Raw genomic sequence first — 20,376 nt, 5'->3', positions numbered from 1 at the left:
CAAATTCAAGTAACAAAATTTACTTTGGATCTTTGTCTCACTGTATTTATTTCCTCTTCTATTTCTCAAAACCCTTCTCTTAGTCTGTAGGAGGAGGAGACAACTTCCTCCCGGATCTGTGCATCATTTGAAGCTCATGGTACTTTCCTATAATGTGGAGAGCACTTCAGTGGGTATAGGCAATTTGTTTTGCCCTTTCCAGAGGTAAAAGTAAGCCGATCCAGTCCGGCATACTGGCAAGAGCCGGTACACAGCCGCCCGTACCAGCAGGGGGTAGCTTCCCCAGGCGGGCAAATTTAAAGGGCCCGGGGATTTAAAGGCCCCACCCCTTCTGCCTGAGGCCCTGCCCCCCCCCCCCCCCCCCCCAGTTTCCCAAAGCCCTGCGTACCAGGTACCGGTAAGTCCCTTAAGTTACATTCACTCCTGGCCCTTTCCTATACCAATGTTGACTAGTTATTCATAAGTCTGGTGATTTGTTTTTGGTTTTTTTTGGTAAAGTCCCCAACTGCTGCCTGGAATCATTTTGTTACCTGAGAACAGTCCTCACCTATTAATCTCTCCCCCCAAAAGTAAGTGTCTAGCCTTGGGGCTGTAGAGAAAAACTTGAAAATGTGACTCAAAAAGTCACCAACTGCAGACGATGTATAAGAGGAAGCCCGAAGGCCACACCTATTGATTAGTAAAGTTTGTGCTTGTTAAACCAATCTCACACTTTTTAGGGTAAATCATGTGACTTTTGAATCCTTAGGGCTGGCACTGTACCTGGAACGGCTAAAGCAGCGGAGAATCCCAGCCCCCAGTACTGGCACTTCCCTGCCTGCTTGGCCCAGTGTGTCGCTCCTGTTTAACCATCATCTGTAGCCTGGGTCACTGGGAGGGTGACCAGATGTCCCGACTGTCCCGATATTCAACTGTCTGTCCCGCATCCCGACGGCGCCCTGCCCCCCCATGGGTCCCAATATTTTGTATTTGTCATCTGGTCACCCTAGTCACCGGGCCAGCGCCTAGGGAACCTCCATGCGCTACCCAGAGCACAGCAGGGAGACGCTGCACCCTTTGATCTCTGGGGGGCGCCGCTCACCATTTAAGCGGGTTACTGAGCTAATCAGGAGGGGTCTCTGTCACCAGGATCGGAGGGAAGACTGGGTTCTGAACCAATCAGAAACAATATCTGTCTCCAAGGGCGGAGGGAAGCAGAAGCTCTGATCCAATCAGAAGGGATATCTGTCTCCAAGGCTGGAAGGAAGGCGGTGGTCTGATCCAATCAGAAGGAGTATCTGTCTCCAGGGCTGGAGAACCCGCTTGGGATCGGGGGAGCGCGCACGCGCGACCTGTTGGCTGTAGCCGCGCGCGCTGTGTGCCGGGGCGGGGCTTGGCCGGGGCGGGGCAGAGTGTAAACACGGGCAGGCAGTCGTGGTGAGGAAGGTGCGTCCGTGGTGTAGCCGTTGGTCCAGGATACCGCTGCCTGGCCGGCCATGGCGGCCTCTCCTGTGGAGGTGGTCGGGCTGCCGAGCGAAGAGGTGAGGTTCGTTGCGCGGCCCCAGGTTGCCCGCTTTCCGGAAGGGAGGCGGGCGGCAGCTCCTCTTTGCTCTCTCCATCCGCTTTCCTGCGTGGTGCCCGGACCCTCCCCCTGACAGGCCTCCTCTGTTGGCGTGAGGGCCTGTGACTGTGAGTCCCTGTCGTGGGGGCCCTCCGCTGCCTGTGCCGGCCTCAGAGTGGTGCTGGGCGGTGTAGGCAGGCGAGGAGCCCGGGCTATGGCAGTCGTGGGCTGGGGCTGTGCCGTGCCCTTTCGGGGCTACCTGTTAGGGGAAGGGGTGTGACAAATCTTGGGACTGTCTGTAATCGTTTTCTTTGGCCTCTACCGAGTGGCTGCCGCCGCCACCCAGATGTGTCTGCCTCCCTCCCTCCTTCCCTCTCTGAACGTGGCAGCAGGTCTCCCAGCGTCTGGCCCGAGGGCGCTGGCTGCCGGGTAGTCCTGTCATCCGCGATGGCCCCTCGAGCGATGTGCTTGGATTGATAACCTGGTAACTTCCTCGTCTAGTGGTAACAGAATTTACTGTTGATAGACATCCCAGTGATTAGCTGGATAAGAAAAATTAACCTCGTGTTATGAATGGGTTGTGGATTGCCTGCCTCTTTGAACGAAATCTGAAACCTTTCGTCCTCTCTTGGAAATCTGTAGTATACTTCCTAAATTTACCAAAGTCAATATTTCAACAATCTGAACTGATACCTATTTGTAAACAATGCATAGGGCGGATGAGGGAGACTAGATCCACTTTTTCTAAGCATGCTAAGAAACTTTAGGTTTGGGCTGTGCATTTTGTTTGGGTAGTGTTATCTTAGAATTTTAACTCTTGGGTAACGGACTGATTTTAGAAACTTATGTTCTGAGTTTGCAACCTGAAGGTGGTAATATATCCTGGTGGTTTAAACTTCACATATGTATGCAGGATGTAGATACTAGCTATCTGTGAGGAATATAGTTGCAAATACTTCATGACTCTTTATTAGTGAACTTTTTAACCACTACTTTGTTGCAGTTGAAGGTAAGACCCTTGAAGTTTTCCAGTGGCTGATAAATTTAGGGGTACCACTCTTGTATACTATCTGTAATACACCTGTGAAATATGAGTGGGAACTAATTCCTTGAGGGACTGCTGGTGGCATACACTCTTGCCAAGAAGAAATGAACTCAACTTTTTTTTTTCCCTCCAGGTGTGTAGTGATTAAAAATTGTTTCCATTGGAGAGCACTTTGGTATCCTGTGTGAAATGCCTGGAGTGTTATCTTTGAGCCAACCGGGTATATTTTACCAAAGCTGACATTGATCTACTCTTGTGTATCAGAACATATGCATGCTTTATGTAAATGTATTTACCTTGCAATTTTTGCCACTATTTGAGTGGTTCACAAACATTAATTCATTTTTACAAAACCCCTCTGAGGTAAGGGAGTGGTATTATCCACATTTTTACTGATGCGGGAACTAAGGCACTGAGATTAAGGTCTGAGGTATCCACTGATTTTTTTGGATGCTCAATTGGAGACATAGAGCCTGATATATATAATTTTTTTTAAGAATACTTGAACATATACATGCTATATAATGCCAAGTACAGCTGCCATTGACTTGAGTTCTAGCTATGAGTGCTCAGCACTTGTGCAGATTGGGTCAATGGTCTCAAATTGAACATCCAGAAAAAGAGGCACGCATCATTAGTGACCACCACTGAAAACGTTGGTTTAAATAATTTCCTTGCATCACACAAGAACTTCATGGCAGAAGCAGGGATAGAATCCAGTTCTCTAGGTCATGTTTCAGCTGCCTTAACCTTGAGACTGTCCTTTCTCTTCCTGTAATCCCCTGCCTTACTCAGTACACACCTTCCAATTTCTGCAGCGAATGATGAAGGGGTCCTAGAGACAATAGCCTCCTTTACTACACAACTCTGATTTGCCTCAGCAGCTAGTCTATCTTGTGTACTGAATGAGGCAGGGGTCCTTTGGAAAAAGTAGTATGTGATCATGTAATCAAAGAATGTAACATGATACATGCACAGAAGGGGGTTGAATTAATGTTACACAAACCATCTTAATTCTGCCATTTCCTAACTTTTGAATGTTTGACTTTGTAATCTTAGTGTTGTTTTAATGTTTTTTCATGAGTAATCTTAGATATAGCTTCTCAAATCTCTCTATCCATTTCTTGTCCTCATCTACTTAGTATTACACTACTCATTGAACAGGAAAAAGACAAGTGTGCAGATAATTCTTTTGCAAACGCTACTGTCTCAATATAGTTTAAAAAAAATCATGTTGACAAATTTCCTCTTACTACACTTGTTAACCTTAAACCACCGGCTTCTAATTTTCCCCAGGGGTGTTGAATCCCCGCTCAGCCCCAGACCCGACCTTGCCTCACCTCCACCTCTTCTCCCAACCCCCGACCCCACTCCTCTACTTTCCACCCCTGCCCCACCCCAGGCCCCATCCCCACTATGCCCGTTCCCTCAAAGCCCCACCCCCACCTCTTCCCCGCCCCATTCTGCCCCTTCCCCCGAGTGCGCCCCATCCCTGCTTCTCCCCATCCTGACCAGTGCCTCCTGCACGCTGCTGAACAATTGTTCCGTGGTGTGCAGGATGCGCCGGGAGGAGTTAATTTGTGGGGACAGCAGGCGGGTGGGAGTGGGGGCTGCTGGTAGATCTAAGCACCCACTAATTTTTTTTCTGTGGGTGCTCCACAGAGTCTGCGCCTATGCCTTTTGCTAAAGAAAGCAATGCTTTCAAGTGCATTTTCCACCTCCAGGTGGAACTTTCTTTTACAATGCTTTTTGCCTGAGGCTGTTTTTGAAAATCATTCATAAGCTTTAGCTAGTGCAGAAAGAGTAATGGGTAGCTGTGTGCACACTCAATATGTGCTCTGAAATTACTGTCTGCTTGGTTAAAGAGTGCAAATCCAGGTGATGGTTGGGAACTGTACATTTTGGTACAGACTGAACCATGACTGCCTCTCTACCAGGGTAGTGGTGATCCTGCTGACTTCTTAAATGTGCTTGCTTTAGTATTGGTGCAGTTCTTGATAAAAAGTCCTTGGCTGTGGGACTTGCTTCCTTCAGGTGGCACACAAAATCTCAGCCTTACTGACTTCTAGTCTTGCATTACTCACTTTCATTGGTCAAGCATTTGCTATCACTGGGTCACTTTAATCTGTTGAAGTAGTACAAGGGGAAAAAATGTCTTCTGTCCGCTCTGCGTGGTTGAATCTGCAACAGTATGGAACGGCTTCTGTATGAGGAGAGATTAAGAAGACTGGGACTTTTCAGCTTGGAAAAGAGACTGCTAAGGGGAGATATGATTGAGGTCTATAAAATCATGAGTGCTATCGAAAGTAGATATGAGAAGTAGTAAACAACACTTCCTTAACACAAGAACTAAGGGTTACCAAATGAAATTAATAGGCAGCAGGTTTAAAACAAACAAAAGGAAGTATTTCTTCACACAACGCACAGTCAACCCGTGGAACTCCTTGCCAGAGGATGTTGTGAAGGCCAAGACGATAACAGTGTTCAAAAAAGAACTGGATAAATTAATGGAGGATAGGTCCATCAATGGCTATTTGCCAGGATGGGCAGGAATGTTGTCCCTAGCATGTTTCCCAGAAGCTGGGAATGAGCGATGGGATGGATCACTTGATGATTACCTGTTCTCTTCATTCCCTCTGGGGCACCTGGCACTGGCCACAGTTGGAAAACAGGATATTGGGCTAGCAGGACCTTTGGTCTGACCTAGTAGGGCCATTCTTATGTAATGGGTGCAGCATATTTTAAAAGCAATCTACTAAAATTGAAGGGGAAAGGTATCAACTGGTGCTTACTTCTAGTGCCTAAGAAGACATTACAGGAGCAATCTCAGTTGAGTAAGCTGAAAAAAGAAAGTGTTTCTTGCATATTTGTAGTATAAAAAATGTTGTCATACTACAGAAGTAGGGCTGGCAAAGAAGCCTGCCCAGAATGAGAAAATATGTATTCAACCAAAATGCCTCCCTTCTCTCCTACTGGAAGACCTTGAAAATAGATCTATAGCTATACAATGAAATTGTTTCCAGATGAATAATGACTTCATAGTCCACTTAGGAGAGAATTCTGATACGTTTCTTTAACTATGTACTCCGCCTGGAGAGAACAATTCTGATCACTTGTTCATTAAGGACACTTTTTTGGCTTGTAAATTGCAGAGTATTTCAAAATTTCCAAAACAGAACTCTATGGTGCCAAGACAGCGGAGATTTTGAGCTCTTCATGTTGCATTTCAGGGAACAGTTTAGTAATAGGACAATATGGTACATTTCCTGCTTCCATGCACTTCATAGTTCAGATCTTGCATCCACCTTTCAGAGGACTTCCATTACACGAAAGCTCATGTTTTCTGCAAATAGCAAAAGATGAGTGAACATCTGGCATTTCATGAATTCCAAAAAGTATTCACATATAAATTTCTCATTCCTTAGCATATATTTCTTGACAATGTAGCTTATTCTTATGTTGCCCAGGGCCATCAGGCTAAAAGGTTTTTATTACCCAAAAACCAAGATTGCTCCGTGTTCCAGAGAATTTAAAAAGCAAAAAATAAACAAAGAAAAAATTAATCTCCCAATCCATTACTTATCTGTCTGAAACCAAGTAGACCTCTCCCCATTCTTTCTGTCTAGCAGAAGGACTTTCTTCTGCTCAACCTCTTTTCTACTTAATCCTGAGGCAGGTCACTGCTTCCACTACTAGTCAGCCGATGTGGCAGGGCAAGGAGTCTGGGAACCAGTGGAGAGGAGGGGAGACTGATCTGACAAGGGTGCAGGGGAAGAACTGGGACTAGCTGGGCAAACAGACTGGGACAAGGAGCCAGGGAAGTGTGGATGATGAGAATGGTTGAGAGCTCTGGGAAGGGAGGCTGGAACTGGGAGTTGGTGGACTGAGAACAAAACCAGTGGGTGGGGACTAGGAATACATGGGGGAACAGGAGTAGGGCGGAACTGGGAAGGAGGAGACTTGGATGGCGGAGTCTGAAGGGGTGAGACTGAGACTTACTGGGGAAGGAATCTAGGATCAGAAGTCTGAGTAGAGGCTAGAACTGGGACAAGGAGCCAGTGGTGGGACAGACAGCTTGGAGGGGACAAGGCAGAAGAGGTCAAACTTGCAGGAATGGACAGAAGTCTCTGCCCACTAAAGCACACACCCCTTCTGAGCCTAGGATGGATATCAAGATTCCTGAGGCTCACCATTCCTCTGCTGTCAGCAAATATCTGTGAAACCCATGAAATGTGCATCTCATCTCCCTGTAGTGCAAGTCCACATAAAAGTTAACTCACCTATTACTGCTGTCGCTTACACCATTGGATGAAGTCTGAGCCATGGATCAAAGGTTCCAGCTTTGCTGAAATCCAATGTAGTGTCAGTATGACACTACATGATGGAATTTGTTTTCCCCAGGTTTTTAAAAACCTGGGAAATTACACATACAACTACCCAACCTTAAGTTGGTCTCCTTGTGCATATGTATTATGATGAAGTCTAATTACATGATCACATACTATTTTTTTCCCCAGAACACCCAGGCCTCGTTCAGCACACAACAGAGAAAATGCTCATTTAATGAGCAGTTATTCAATATTTTTCTACTTGTAGTTTAATGTGTGCCCCAGTCCTTATTTACTTAACACTATTCAAACCCTGCTGTGAAGACAGAATTATTAATTTCCCTATGGGCAGTTCTTTGATGCTCACCACTACAGGATCTGAATGGTGCGCGAATAGTAATTAATTTCAAAATGCGTCTGTGAAATGAGTGGGTATTTGATCACACTTTACTGATTAAACTCAGAAGTATCCACTAACTTGGGGTGCCCGATTTGAGACCTGATTTTTGAGTACTTGGCATTATATATGACTTGATAGGTTCAAATGACAGCTCCCACTGACTTCAGTTGCAAGTGCTCAGCACTTCTGCAAATCAGACCTTAAGGTCTCAAGTTAGGCACCAAGAAATTGAGGAACACGCAATTAGTCACCACCTGTGAAAAGCTTGGTTAATGTGACTTGTATAACATTGCAATGGAATTTGGTGGCAGAGGCAGACATAGAATTCAGTTTTTCATGATGGCATTCAACTGCCTTAACTGTGAGACCATACTTTCTCTTCCTGAAATCCCCTACCTCATTTACTGTACAGCTTCCAACTTCTGCAGCAAATAACCCATGGGTCCTACAGTTGCCTTCACTACATAACATTGATTCATCCCCAGAGCATCTCCAACTTGTGCACTGAATGAGGTTGTGGTCCTGTGGAGAAAAATGTGGTCATGTAATTAAATACTACATCATAATGCATATATACAAGGATGTCAAATTAAGGTTGCACAAGCAACCTTAATTCTGGCATTGCCTAGGTTTTGAATCCTTGACTTAATAACTTTAACATTTTAATGTATTTTTGGGTGTACTGTACCTATTGATAAATCAGTAAATAGTAATTGCTATAGATGTTATTGAATTGGAATTGCATTATAAGCCACTCATTTTTTTACCTACCCAGAACTTTCTGAAAACCTCTTGGTCTGAAACATTCATTGCTTAATCTCAACCTCGAGATGACCTTTGAACACCAAGGGAGGAGAAACTGCTGTCACTGAGTGCGCCGAGATAGAGAAGAGCTTCATTCAGATATTTAGACAAAACTCAAGAATGCTTTTGGAAGGAGATACTGCTTTTCTCCTCCCTTGGTGTTCACACCTCAACTGCTAAAGGAGGGCCTCATCCTCCCTGACTGAACTAACCTCATTATCTCTAGACTGATTCTTGCCTGCATATTTATACCTGTCTCTGGAAATTTCCACTACATGCGTCTGATGAAGTGGGTATTCACCCAGGAAAGCTTATGCTCTAATACGTCTGTTAGTCTATAAGGTGCCACAGGACTCTTAGTCTGGATCTGTAAAAAGGGACAAAAACGGCAACACCTCTGATAGTTCCTATGAATACATATATACCCTTTGGCTGCAGACAGGAAACAAAGTTGAAACATTTGCCGACTGTTTTTAGGCTTGAAAATTCCTATTGAGTGATGGAATTTATTAATCTGTGATTTCTGTGTTCATTTTCAGAATGCAAGCTCCTTACAGGTTAAGTGTTGGCTAGATTAGGGTTACCATATTCTCTGCCTCCAAATGGAGGACACTCCACGGCCCCCGGCCCCGCCCCCAGCCCCGCCCATACCCCCTCCCCAACCCCGCCCCCTCCCCAAAGTCTCCGCCCCCTCCCCTGCTTCCCGCGAACATTTGATTCGCGGGAAGCCTGAAGCAGGTAAGGGGGGTGTGGGGGGGAGGAGGCGCGGCCCCGGCCGACCACCCCCGGCCCGCCCAGCACCGGCGGCCCGGCGCACCCCCGGGCTCCCCGCGGGCCCGGCTGACCGGCTCCCCGCTGGCCCGGCTGACCGGCTGACCGGCTCCCCGCCGGCCCGGCTCCCAGCCCGGACCCCGGCCCGGCTCCCCGTCCGGCCCCGCGCCCGGCACTGCGCCCCTAGTTCCCGGCCCGGCACCATGCCCCCGGCCCCGCACCGCCGGCCCCGGCCGAGCACCACCCAGCCCTCCCGATTTTCCCGGACATGCCCGGCTTTTGGGGATTTCCCCCCGGACGGGGATTTGAGCCCCCAAAAGCCGGACATGTCCGGGAAAATCCGGACGTATGGTAACCCTAGGCTAGATTAAGTGAGTTAATGGCTTGAGAAGCATGCTGGAAAAGGCACTCCATAAATTTATATTGTAAAAAGATTTTTATGCTAGCAATAAATGAGTGTAACTCATGCCATACAGTGATCTTAGACTTGGTGCATTTCTGGCATGTAGTTTCATAATGGTGTTTAGCGATTTATAGAGACAAGGTGGATGAGGTAATATCTTTTATTGGAGCAACTTCTGTTGGTGAAAGAGAGACACTTTCACGCTTATACAGTGTGGTGTTGGTTTTTTTGTTTAAGTTGCACAGAGTCTGAGCTCAGGTCAGCTGACTTGGGCTTGTGGGGCTCAAGTGGTGAGGCCATAAAATTGCAGTGTAGAGGTTTGGGCTGAAGCCTCCCTGAGAAGCTCCCTGCCAGGGAAAGGTACTCTGTTATCCTCACTAAACACAAGGTGGAACAGATTGTTTAGCATAAGTAGTTCACCTTGAATGGTCTCTTACAATGCATGTTAAAATCTCTGCAGTTATAGGACAAAAAAGGCAGTTAGTGGGTTGCAGATTGTTGTAAAAACATAAATCCAGTGTCCTAAATCCATGAATTTTAGTGTCTAGCAAAGTTATGACTACTTTATGAAATTAGGCAATTTGTCTCTCTCCTTAGAGATCACCGCATCTACTTATCCAAAACATACCTTGTGTAAAGCCAGCTCCTGAATCCTTAGTTCATTCTCTTATCTTTTTCTGCCACTCTTTGACTATCCTTGTGTACTGCAGTATACAGAACACTACTTGAGTCTAGATTCTGTTCTCTTCCCTTCACCAGCACCCCAATTTCCATGCTCTAACTCAGTTTATTCTGTTGTGCTCTCCATCAAACTTTGTGAACTTTTAAATTGTTAGCATGTTTTCTCACTTGAGCTTTCAATACTCACACATCAGAAAAATAGCAGAGTGGGTCTTGGCAGCTATGCTCTTATCTTTATACTGTGTGCAGACTATGACGATCTGAGTAATTCACATCATATTGACTTTAATATGTAATCTGTCATGCTTTTGATTAATTACTGCACTGTTTGATTTATTATCTTTTATTTTAATACTGTTTTGAAACTGCATTTGTTGGCTAGGTTTAGTGGTGACTGTTTCTTGACCTATGCAAATAGGGGGAAAATAAGAACATGATTAGAACTAAAGAATAACAGGATGTTTTCACCTCAAGCCATTGTTTCATTACCAGCTAAGATCAGTGCAAGACTTAGACATTTTAAATTTTTAAGAGGATGATGTAGAATAGCCAACATTAAACACTGATCTACTTCAAAACTGCTTGATTTATGCTAGATTTTAAATGTTTTCAAACCAAATTCCCTATTCTGCTCTTGATGGCTTATAATACCTTGTGTGAATTCCTTCTGTAGTAGGAGTATTGAGAAAGCAAATCTGTGAAAACATTGCACTCTGAGTTAAAAGCATGATGCCAGATGAAATACCTGCTCTTTGTGGAAGCTGTTCTAACATGTAACCCCCCTTGTGCAGCCTTTTTCTTGAACATTTTCTACTCTGTACTTAGAACTTTTTAAAACTCATCTTTAATTTCAAACATTATACCCATTCACTACTTAGCCATGTCTATAAAACAATGATGGTATTTGCCTAGTTTTACAACAGGGCTATGTAAAAAGCACTAGTGGTTTATATGCTGTGGCATTTAAATGCCTGTCAGAGTTTATAACTGTCAATACATTGTAGTCATCACTATAAAGGTACTAGGTACGGGTTCAGTTTCTCTCAGTAGCTATCGATGAGGCTACTAATGTGGATAGCCAATTCCAACTCTGCTACAGAGTACTGTGGAATCAAGATGGGCCAAAGAGTACTTACAGTTACATGGAGTCTTCATAGTCACTGGAATAGCTAATGGTATATTTGTAGAGCAGTGGTTCTCAGCATTTCTAGACTACCGTAGCCCTTTCAGGAATCTGATTTGTCTTGCATACCTCAAGTTTCACCTCACTTAAAAACTACTTGCCTACAAAATCAGACATAAAAATATAAAAGTGTCACAGCACAGTATTACTGAAAAATTGCTTATTTTCTCATTTTGTCTGTATTAAACTGTAGTTAGTACAGACTTCACTAGTGCTTTTTACATAGCCCTGTTGTAAAACTAGGCAAATACCTAGATGAGTTGATGTACCCCCGGAAGACCTCTGTGTACCCCCAGAGGTACACATACCCCTCGTTGAGAACCCACTGTTCTACAGCTTTGCAAAGAGTAGAGTTAACTTACTGTTCACCAATTCCTTTTTCTACTTGGGGGATTTAATATCTCTGACCCTTCCAGTGATTGCCCTAAAAATATATTCAGCTTGATAGTAAGCACATCTTGTGTGCCAATTGCTGCCTGGATTTGAGGAGTATTCTCAAATATGTTCTGCATAGAAAATGCCTTCTGCTTAATTGAATGCTTAATTCACTAAATTCCTCTTGCTGCTTTAGTCAAAACAGTACAGTAGCTCTCTAGCAGACACCAGGAATAAATATGCCGAGACTGGTGCTAGAAAGATACGTTACTGTTGTTTTTTTTTTTTTTTTTTTTTCCCCCTATGCTGCCAGTCTGACTCTCTTCTGAAAGTTAATAGCTGAAAACAATCTTTATCTGTATTATAAAATACCTCCGATACCTGCCAGCACTAATTGCTGTTACTACAGGTACTGCAGGAATGTTCAGTGTCTGAAATAGGACCTATATCAGCATTTATTTTCATGGGACTTTTACGAATTTAGACCTGGGTGCTGCTAAACTTCCAACATGAAGCATGGCATCTTCATGACTATCCTGTTTTGCTGGTGAACCATTAACTCACATATTGTACAGCTTCTAATTGTTGAGTTAGTCACATGACCTGGTAAAATTTGAAAAAGTTTTGTTTACTTCTATACACATGTAAGCTTTTCCCTTTACTAGTATAGTTGACAGTTTAGAATTGCTTTGTTTACCAGTTACAGGTCTCTAGTGTCTGATCAACAAGCATCCCATACAATGTTCAGCTGTTTCATGGTACTGTCAGTATTCTGATAGACTTAGCTAGTAGCTTTATCTGTAGTTAAGATAAACTTCCTATCATAAGTTCTTTTTCATTTGCTTATAATGCTGCTAAACTTTAACTATGTAGGCTGATATCTTCCACGTTTGCTGTCAGCCTCAGGATGAGCTTGTTTTAGAAAGCTTTAGTTAAAACAGATCAGTAGTTTTGAAGTATGAAAAGAAACCTATCAGTACTTGATTCCTTAAAACCATTTTTAAGGTGACTTTTGCCAACAGACTGAAAGTAGTTGAGATGTGTGGAATATTTATTTTAGGTTGGTAGAGGGATGGATGGATGGATATAATATATACTATAAGCATAACAGCAAAGTTAGCTTTCTCCAAATACCATTCTACATTAGTCCTATATTTTTGTGTTTGTAGATCAGTTTATGCTGACTCTTAGATTTGCATGGTTTCTAAAGATAGGAATTTCAAATTTATTTTGTGAAGAGTGCCAAATACCTTTCACAATTATGGTCTATGGATCTGTACATACACTTAAGTCCTAATACCAACCTCAGTGAAATCCAACCCATACAAATGAGAAATGGTGCTTTTCAGTGTCTGCCAACTCTCTGACAGAAGCTTGGAGCTTGCATAGCTCAACACCAGTTTTCCTCTGCATTACTAATGCAGATGCATGATTCTGCAGTATTTGCACAGCTTAAGGGAGTACTGCTACAGTTGGGATCACAATGAGGGATCACAATTTACTCACCTGCGTAGGGCCCCAGAATAACTAGGGATGGCCCTGCTTGCACCTCTAAGAACACAAGACTGTTCAGAAAGTTGCCAGTTGGGATAGTCTTTCCTCACTACTGGATTACCATTGGTGATATTGAAATACCAGTAGTGATTCTGGGGTACCCAGCCTACCTCTTGCTCCCCTGGCTCATGAAGCTGTATTCTGACCATCTTAATAGCACCATTGAATGATTCAGCTATTGGCTCAGCAAGTGCAGAATAATCGGTGAATGTACTTTCGGTAGGTGGAAGGGGTGCTGGAATTTTTACTCACTAGATTTGATCTCTGTGAGGAAAAAATCCCAGTGGTTATAGCTGCATGTTGTATACTGCTTAATATCTGATTGGCAAAGGGGGGAAGCTGCCTCACGGTGGAGGGTGAGGTTGCCCTGCTGTCTGCTGCATTTGAACATCCAGAAGGCTATTAGAAGAGCCAACCATGGAGCTCTGTGGCTGAGTGAGGCTTTACTGTGGCTGACTAGTAATGTACTCTTTTAGAGTTCTGTGTTATTTTTCTGTAAAATAGTGTCTTGTGTACTTTAGATTTTATGTTGGTAGTAGGGTGACCATATTTCCCAAAGGGAAAATGGAACACCATGTGGGGCTAGGTCAAGCCCTCTTTCCCCCCGTGTTCAGGCCTGTCCCTAGCTGCACACAGGACAGGTGTCACTGTTCACCAGAGACCTGATTGTCCCCCCATGCGCGGTGCTGGGCCTGTTGTTGCTGGCATTGTCCCCCTGCATGGGGCTGGCATCGATGCACCCCCCCACACACACACATTCCTCTGCACTGGAGTGTTTTGACAAAAGTGCCAGCTTGATCAGTTGGCAAGAGCAAATGGGACAAATGCCCACTTTTGCCAAAAAAGTCAGGATAGGGTTTAAAAAAGGGATTGTCCTGGCCAAAACGGGACGTATGGTCACCGTAGTTGGTAGGGTCTTTGCCTTCTGCTATGAATTCCATAATACTTGAAGTACATTCATAAATATCACTGGGCCTTTGCCTTCTGCTGTATATTCCGCAACCCCTGGTGTAAACTCATAAAAATAATCTGGCTTTCTAAAAAATAGAACTTGAGTTTTGTCAACTGTTGTTTGGCATACAATAAAATCCAAATAAAGACAAACAAGGTTAAAAGCTTTTGGCAACAGTCCCTAGTGAAAAAGAAATAAACAGTAAACATCACTGAACTACTGCTTACATACATGGGCATCGAAGTTCATTGTGGCTGTATACACACCAATCTGATTTTTTCCACAGGTCTGCATGTGTGTAGCTAAGGTTCTTATCCTGCAGTGTGGTGGAAGAGGTAAGGATATACGCCACAGTGCCATGTGGAATGCTGGGGGGTGTAAGGAGCAGTAGCCAAGGAGTTCTCAATGACTGCAAAGGTTGCTGAGTGTGATCTTTGGGCTATAGGCCAACCATGCTCTGCAACTCTTGTGTACGTTGCCTGAGCAACCCCATTATGTCATGGTGCATTTCCCACTCTCAGTGCAGCAACCACTCTATTCTCAGTCTTTCCTCCTCTTTTTTGTATTCTAAAGGGTCCTCTAAGATCTTTGATCATGGTCCAAGACAATTGTGGCTTGAAGGATCTTGCAGAATATCACCTCCCTAGTCCTCTTCTTTCTCATTCTGATCAGGGTCAGACATTCAGCAGGTGTAGGGCTGGGGGAGACCCCTCAAGGCCACAGTGCCAAAGGCTGCTGATAAAAACTATTAGATTTGCGGTCAACAAAGGGGCGGGGGCTCATAACTCCCTTTACGTGACTCCCCCAAATACCCTTAATAAGAAATGCTTATTGATCCTGTAGCTTCGGAGCACCTTGCTACAGACTTCTCTCAAGCGCAAAATCATGGTGAATGTGGCGTATTGGGGGGCGGGGGGGAAATAAAGTCACATGTTGCTATATGCTTTGTCCCCCTCCCTCAGTACAGATACAGGGAAATGATAAACAGGAGTACTTGTGGCACCTTAGAGACTAACAAATTTATTAGAGCATAAGCTTTTGTGGACTACAGCCCACTTCTTCGGATGCATATAGAATGGAACATATATTGAGGAGATATATATATATACACACATACAGAGAGCATAAACAGGTGGGAGTTGTCTTACCAACTCTGAGGCCAATTAATTAAGAGGGGGGAAAAAAAAAAACCTTTGAAGTGATAATCAAGATAGCCCAGTACAGACAGTTTGATAAGTGTGAGAATACTTACAAGGGGAGATAGTCAATGTTTGTAATGGCTCAGCCATTCCCAGTCCTTATTCAAACCGGAGTTGAATGTGTCTAGTTTGCATATCAATTCCAGCTCAGCAGTCTCTCGTTGGAGTCTGTTTTTGAAGTTTTTCTGTTGTAATATAGCCACCCGCAGGTCTGTCACTGAATGACCAGAAAGGTTAAAGTGTTCTCCCACTGGTTTTTGAGTATTTTGATTCCTGACGTCAGATTTGTGTCCATTAATTCTTTTGCGTAGAGGCTGTCCGGTTTGGCCAATGTACATGGCAGAGGGGCATTGCTGGCACATGATGGCATATATCACATTGGTAGATGTGCAGGTGAACGAGCCCCTGATGGTATGGCTGATGTGACTAGGTCCTATGATGATGTCACTTGAATAGATATGTGGACAGAGTTGGCATCGGGGTTTGTTACAAGGATAGGTTCCTGGGTTAGTGGTTTTGTTCAGTGATGTGTGGTTGCTGGTGAGTATTTGCTTTAGGTTGGGGGGTTGTCTGTAAGAGAGGACAGGTCTGTCTCCCAAGATCTGTGAGAGTAAAGGATCATCTTTCAGGATAGGTTGTAGATCTCTGATGATGCACTGGAGAGGTTTTAGTTGGGGGCTGAAGGTGACAGCTAGTGGTGTTCTGTTATTTTCTTTGTTGGGCCTGTCTTGTAGGAGGTGACTTCTGGGTACTCGTCTGGCTCTGTCAATCTGTTTTTTCACTTCAGCAGGTGGGTATTGTAGTTTTAAGAATGCTTGATAGAGATCTTGTAGGTGCTTGTCTCTATCCGAGGGATTGGAGCAAATGCGGTTATATCTTAGAGCTTGGCTGTAGACAATGGATCGTGTGGTGTGTCCTGGATGGAAGCTGGAGGCATGTAGGTAAGTGTAGCGGTCAGTAGGTTTCCGGTATAGGGTGGTATTTATGTGACCATCACTTATTAGCACAGTAGTGTCCAGGAAATGGACCGCTTGTGTGGATTGATCTAGGCTGAGGTTGATGGTGGGATGGAAATTATTGAAATCATGGTGAAATTCCTCAAGGGCTTCTTTTCCATGGGTCCAGATGATGAAGATGTCATCAATGAGGTGCAAGTAGAGTAGGGGCGTTAGGGGACGAGAGCTAAGGAAGCGTTGTTCTAAGTCAGCCATAAAAATGTTGGCATATTGTGGGGCCATGCGGGTACCCATAGCAGTGCCACTGACTTAAAGGTATATATTGTCCACATATGTGAAATAGTTGTGGGTGAGGACAAAATCACAAAGTTTAGCCACCAGATTAGCTGTGACATTATCAGGGATACTGTTCCTGATAGCTTGTAGTCCATCTGTGTGTGGAATATTGGTGTAGAGGGCTTCTACGTCCATAGTGGCCAGGATGGTGTTTTCTGGAAGATCACCGATGGATTGTAGTTTCCTCAGGAAGTCAGTGGTGTCTCGAAGATAGCTGGGAGTGCTGGTAGCGTAGGGTCTGAGGAGAGAGTCTACATAACCAGACAAGCCTGATGTTAGGGTGCCAATGCCTGAGATGATGGGGCGTCCAGGATATCCAGGTTTATGGATCTTGGGTAGCAAATAGAATATCCCTGGTCGGGGTTCTAGGCATGTGTCTGTACAGATTTGTTCCTGTGCTTTGTCAGGGAGTTTTTTTAGCAGATGGTGTAGTTTCTTTAGGTAATCCTCAGTGGGATCAGAGGATAATGGACTGTAGAATGTGGTGTTAGAGAGCTGTCTAGCAGCCTCTTGGTCATATTCCAATTTATTCATGATGACGACAGCACCTCCTTTGTCAGCCTTTTTGATTATGATGTCAGGGTTGTTTCTGAGGCTGTAGATGGCGTTGTGTTCAGCATGGCTGAGGTTATGGGGCAAGTGATGTTGCCTTTCCACAATTTCAGCCTTTGCACGTTGACGGAAGCAATCTATGTAGAAATCTAGTCTGTTGTTTCGACCGTCCGGAGGAGTCCACGCAGAATCCTTTTTTTTTTTTTTGTAGTGCTGGTAGGGAGGATTCTGTGGGTTAGTATGCTGTTCAGAGGTATGTTGGAAATATTCTTTGAGTCGGAGACGTCAAAAGTAGGATTCTAGGTCACCGCAGAACTGTATCATATTCATGGGTCTGGAGGGACAAAAGGAGAGGCCCCGAGATAGGACAAACTCTTCTGCTGGGCTAAGAGTATAGCTGGAAAGATTAACAATATTGCTGGGTGGGTTAAGGGAACTACTCTTGTGGCTGCTTGTGGCATGTAGCAGTTTAGATAGTTTAGTGTCCTTTTTCCTTTGTAGAGAGGCAAAGTTTGTCTTGTAAATGGCTTATCTAGTTTTTGTAAAGTCTATCCATGAGGAAGTTTGTGTGGAAGGTTGGTTTCTTATGAGAGTATCCAGTTCTGAGAGCTCATTCTTAATCTTTCCCTGTTTGCTGTATAGGATGCTGATCAGGTGGTTTCGCAGTTTCTTTGAGAGTGTGTGACAGTCTCTCAGCATAGTCTGTGTGATATGTAGATTGTAATGGATAGTACATATATTGACACTGTTTTCACAGGCAATGATTTTTGGCTGATATCTCTCATTTGATGGTGACAGAGGCACAAAGCCCAGCTGTCATAAAGTCACCTTGTCCCTAGCCTGTTAACTCCTGTGGTGCTTGCCAAACTCAAGGCAGAGTGGTGTGGTAAAGGTCCTATCCTGGAGGAAGAAACAGGGCTGCCATCCATAGAAATCATCCGGAGTGGATTGCAGAGTATCTACATGAAAGCTTAATTGAGATCTTTAGAGGATAAGAGGCAGACATTGCTATTCTGATAAACAGAGTACTCCACATAGGCCCCTGCGTAGCACAACAAGCCAAAAAAATGAAAAGTTGAGGCTGATTCTACGTCTGTTTGTTGTATCTGTACCCAAGCACATGATGCTCACCTAATGTGGATTGTGTAACCAGACTGCCATACAACTCTCTTTAGAATGTATTCTCTAATCTTTTATTTTCTCACTTTATCCCAGTAAAACAATGAAAAATCAATCAGTTTGTCTTAACTTGCAAATAGGCCAGGTGCCATTTTTATGAGAACAAAGGCCCTGGGAAGAATGGAGGGGGAGGTGGTTTGTGGGAAAGGAAAACAAATAAACAAACATACTGCAAGGAATAGTTCATGTACACACTTATCCAAGCTCCCTCCCCCTTTGTCAGAGGGCTTATCTGTGCTTCCCTGGCGGGACTGGCTAGACTACTCTGGAGTTTCAAACCGTTCTAGGCTCTCAGCACTTTTTGAGTCCACTGCCCTCTACTCCCTGCCATGAACAGCAAGGAGGAGGGTCGCTATCATAGACATCAACTAGGGATGTAAATATTGTTTAAAAAGTTAATCAGCTAAACTAGTAAAATTATATTCTGGGGTCGGCCAGCAGATGCGGGCCGCCAAAGGCTGGAGATTAACAGTTAGGCTGGGTTAACCGATAAGACCAATGCTTACCGGTTAACAGTTTACTATTTTACATCTGTGACCGTGTACCCCATAAGGCTTTATGAGGGGGGGTGCTTATAAATGTATGAATGACATAGCTGGAATATGTTTTGTGCTGCCTGTGCCATGTAACATATCTCCGTAAAGGTTATGGTCTACTATATCTATTCATCCTATTTGTACATATATATCATTTTCTACTCGAGGTTAAGAATATGGGCTGTATGCTGGCATGGTTTCTAAGTAAGCTCTGTGAGGCATTTGGTCAGCTTTTTTAGGAAGGAATTCGCCAGGTTAAGTACCTGATCAGGAAACACTTGGGGCACAATGCATCTTAGAATGCTCCAATCCACATGAGAAGTCTTCCTAGAGACATGCAAGATACCATGTGGACAATGGCTTCAGCCTGTAAAGACTGAGTCATGCAGGGACATGTGACTTGCCCAGGTAACCCCAGAACTCCATCTTGGAGCTGGACTTTGCATGGAGGGGGGGGGTCCTCCACCCACAAGAGAGAGTCTATTTAAACCCGTGGGAGACCCCTCCATTTTGTCTTCAGCTGGCTAAAGAAGGAGCCTCTCCACCCCCCCCAGGATATTTGAAGGAGACTGAAACAAAGGACAGTAACTACAGGGGGTGTGAGTGATTGCTGGACCCAGGCTAAAAGGAGATTAGCCTGTAAAAGGGAGCACTCTGGAACTGGTGAGGAAATTATCTGTATTCAGTTTGATTAGGCATAGATTTGCGCATTTTATTTTATTTTGCTTGGTGACTTACTTTGTTCTGTCTGTTACTACTTTGAACCACTTAAATCCTACTGTCTGTATTTAATAAAATCACTTTTTATTTAGTAATTTACTCAGAGTATGTATTAATACTTGCGGGAGCAAACAACTGTGCATATCTCTTTATCAGTGTTATTGAGGGCGAACAATTTGAGTTTGTCCTGCATAAGCTTTATGCAGGGTAAAACGGATTTATCTGGGTTTAGACCCCATTGGGAGTTGGGCATCTGAGTGCTAAAGACAAGCACACTTCTGGGAGCTGTTTTCAGGTAAACTTGCAGCTTTGGGACAAGTGATTCAGACCCTGGATCTGTGTTGGAGCCAGACAGGAGTGTCTGGCTCAGCAAGACAGGGTGCTGGAGTCTTGAGCTGGCAGGGAAAACAGGAGCACATCTGGTGGCAGCTCCCAAGGTGGTTTCTGTGATCCAACCCGTCACTACATCCCTAGTATCAACAGTCAGCTGCAGGGTACCAATGGGGTGACTTCTAAGTCTGGCGTGTGGTTTGTTGGGTAAGCAGCAGGGCTGCGGTGCAGCACCAGGTCTTGTGTTGCTCTTGCTTGCTTTGTGGTATGCCTAGCATAGTTCCTTCACTTTCCATGCTGCACTGCTGCTGATCCCTGTCATGCCCCATTGCCAGCATCAACCTGCTCAATCTACTCATAAAGTTGTTGTTTCTGTGAGTGAGCCATAGCTGTACTTGCACAGCCTCTTCTTCCCACAGGCCAAGGAGATCCTGTACTACTTCCCTTTTCCACGCTGGAATACATCTAATAGCTCTGTGTGTGCGTGTAGCTGGCATGGTCAGTTGAGCAATTGGATGCAAACAACAAAGGT

General features: G+C 44.4%; 1 protein-coding gene across 2 annotated transcripts in view; it reads left to right on the top strand.

Annotated features, from left to right (window-relative positions):
• Nucleotides 1-1,381: 1,381 nt before the first annotated feature.
• NEDD4 (NEDD4 E3 ubiquitin protein ligase) overlaps nucleotides 1,382-20,376 on the top strand; it is a 121,486-nt gene continuing 102,491 nt past the window's right edge. For both annotated transcript variants that reach the window (XM_054041621.1, XM_054041620.1), the window contains exon 1: nucleotides 1,382-1,520. In XM_054041621.1, coding sequence (XP_053897596.1) covers nucleotides 1,476-1,520 — 45 coding nt within the window. In that variant the 5' untranslated portion in view covers nucleotides 1,382-1,475. The remainder of the gene's footprint in view (nucleotides 1,521-20,376) is intronic.

This window comes from Malaclemys terrapin, chromosome 10 (assembly GCF_027887155.1).
Source record: "Malaclemys terrapin pileata isolate rMalTer1 chromosome 10, rMalTer1.hap1, whole genome shotgun sequence".
Classification (NCBI taxonomy): domain Eukaryota; kingdom Metazoa; phylum Chordata; order Testudines; family Emydidae; genus Malaclemys; species Malaclemys terrapin.
This window is presented reverse-complemented; position numbering and strand designations above follow the sequence as displayed.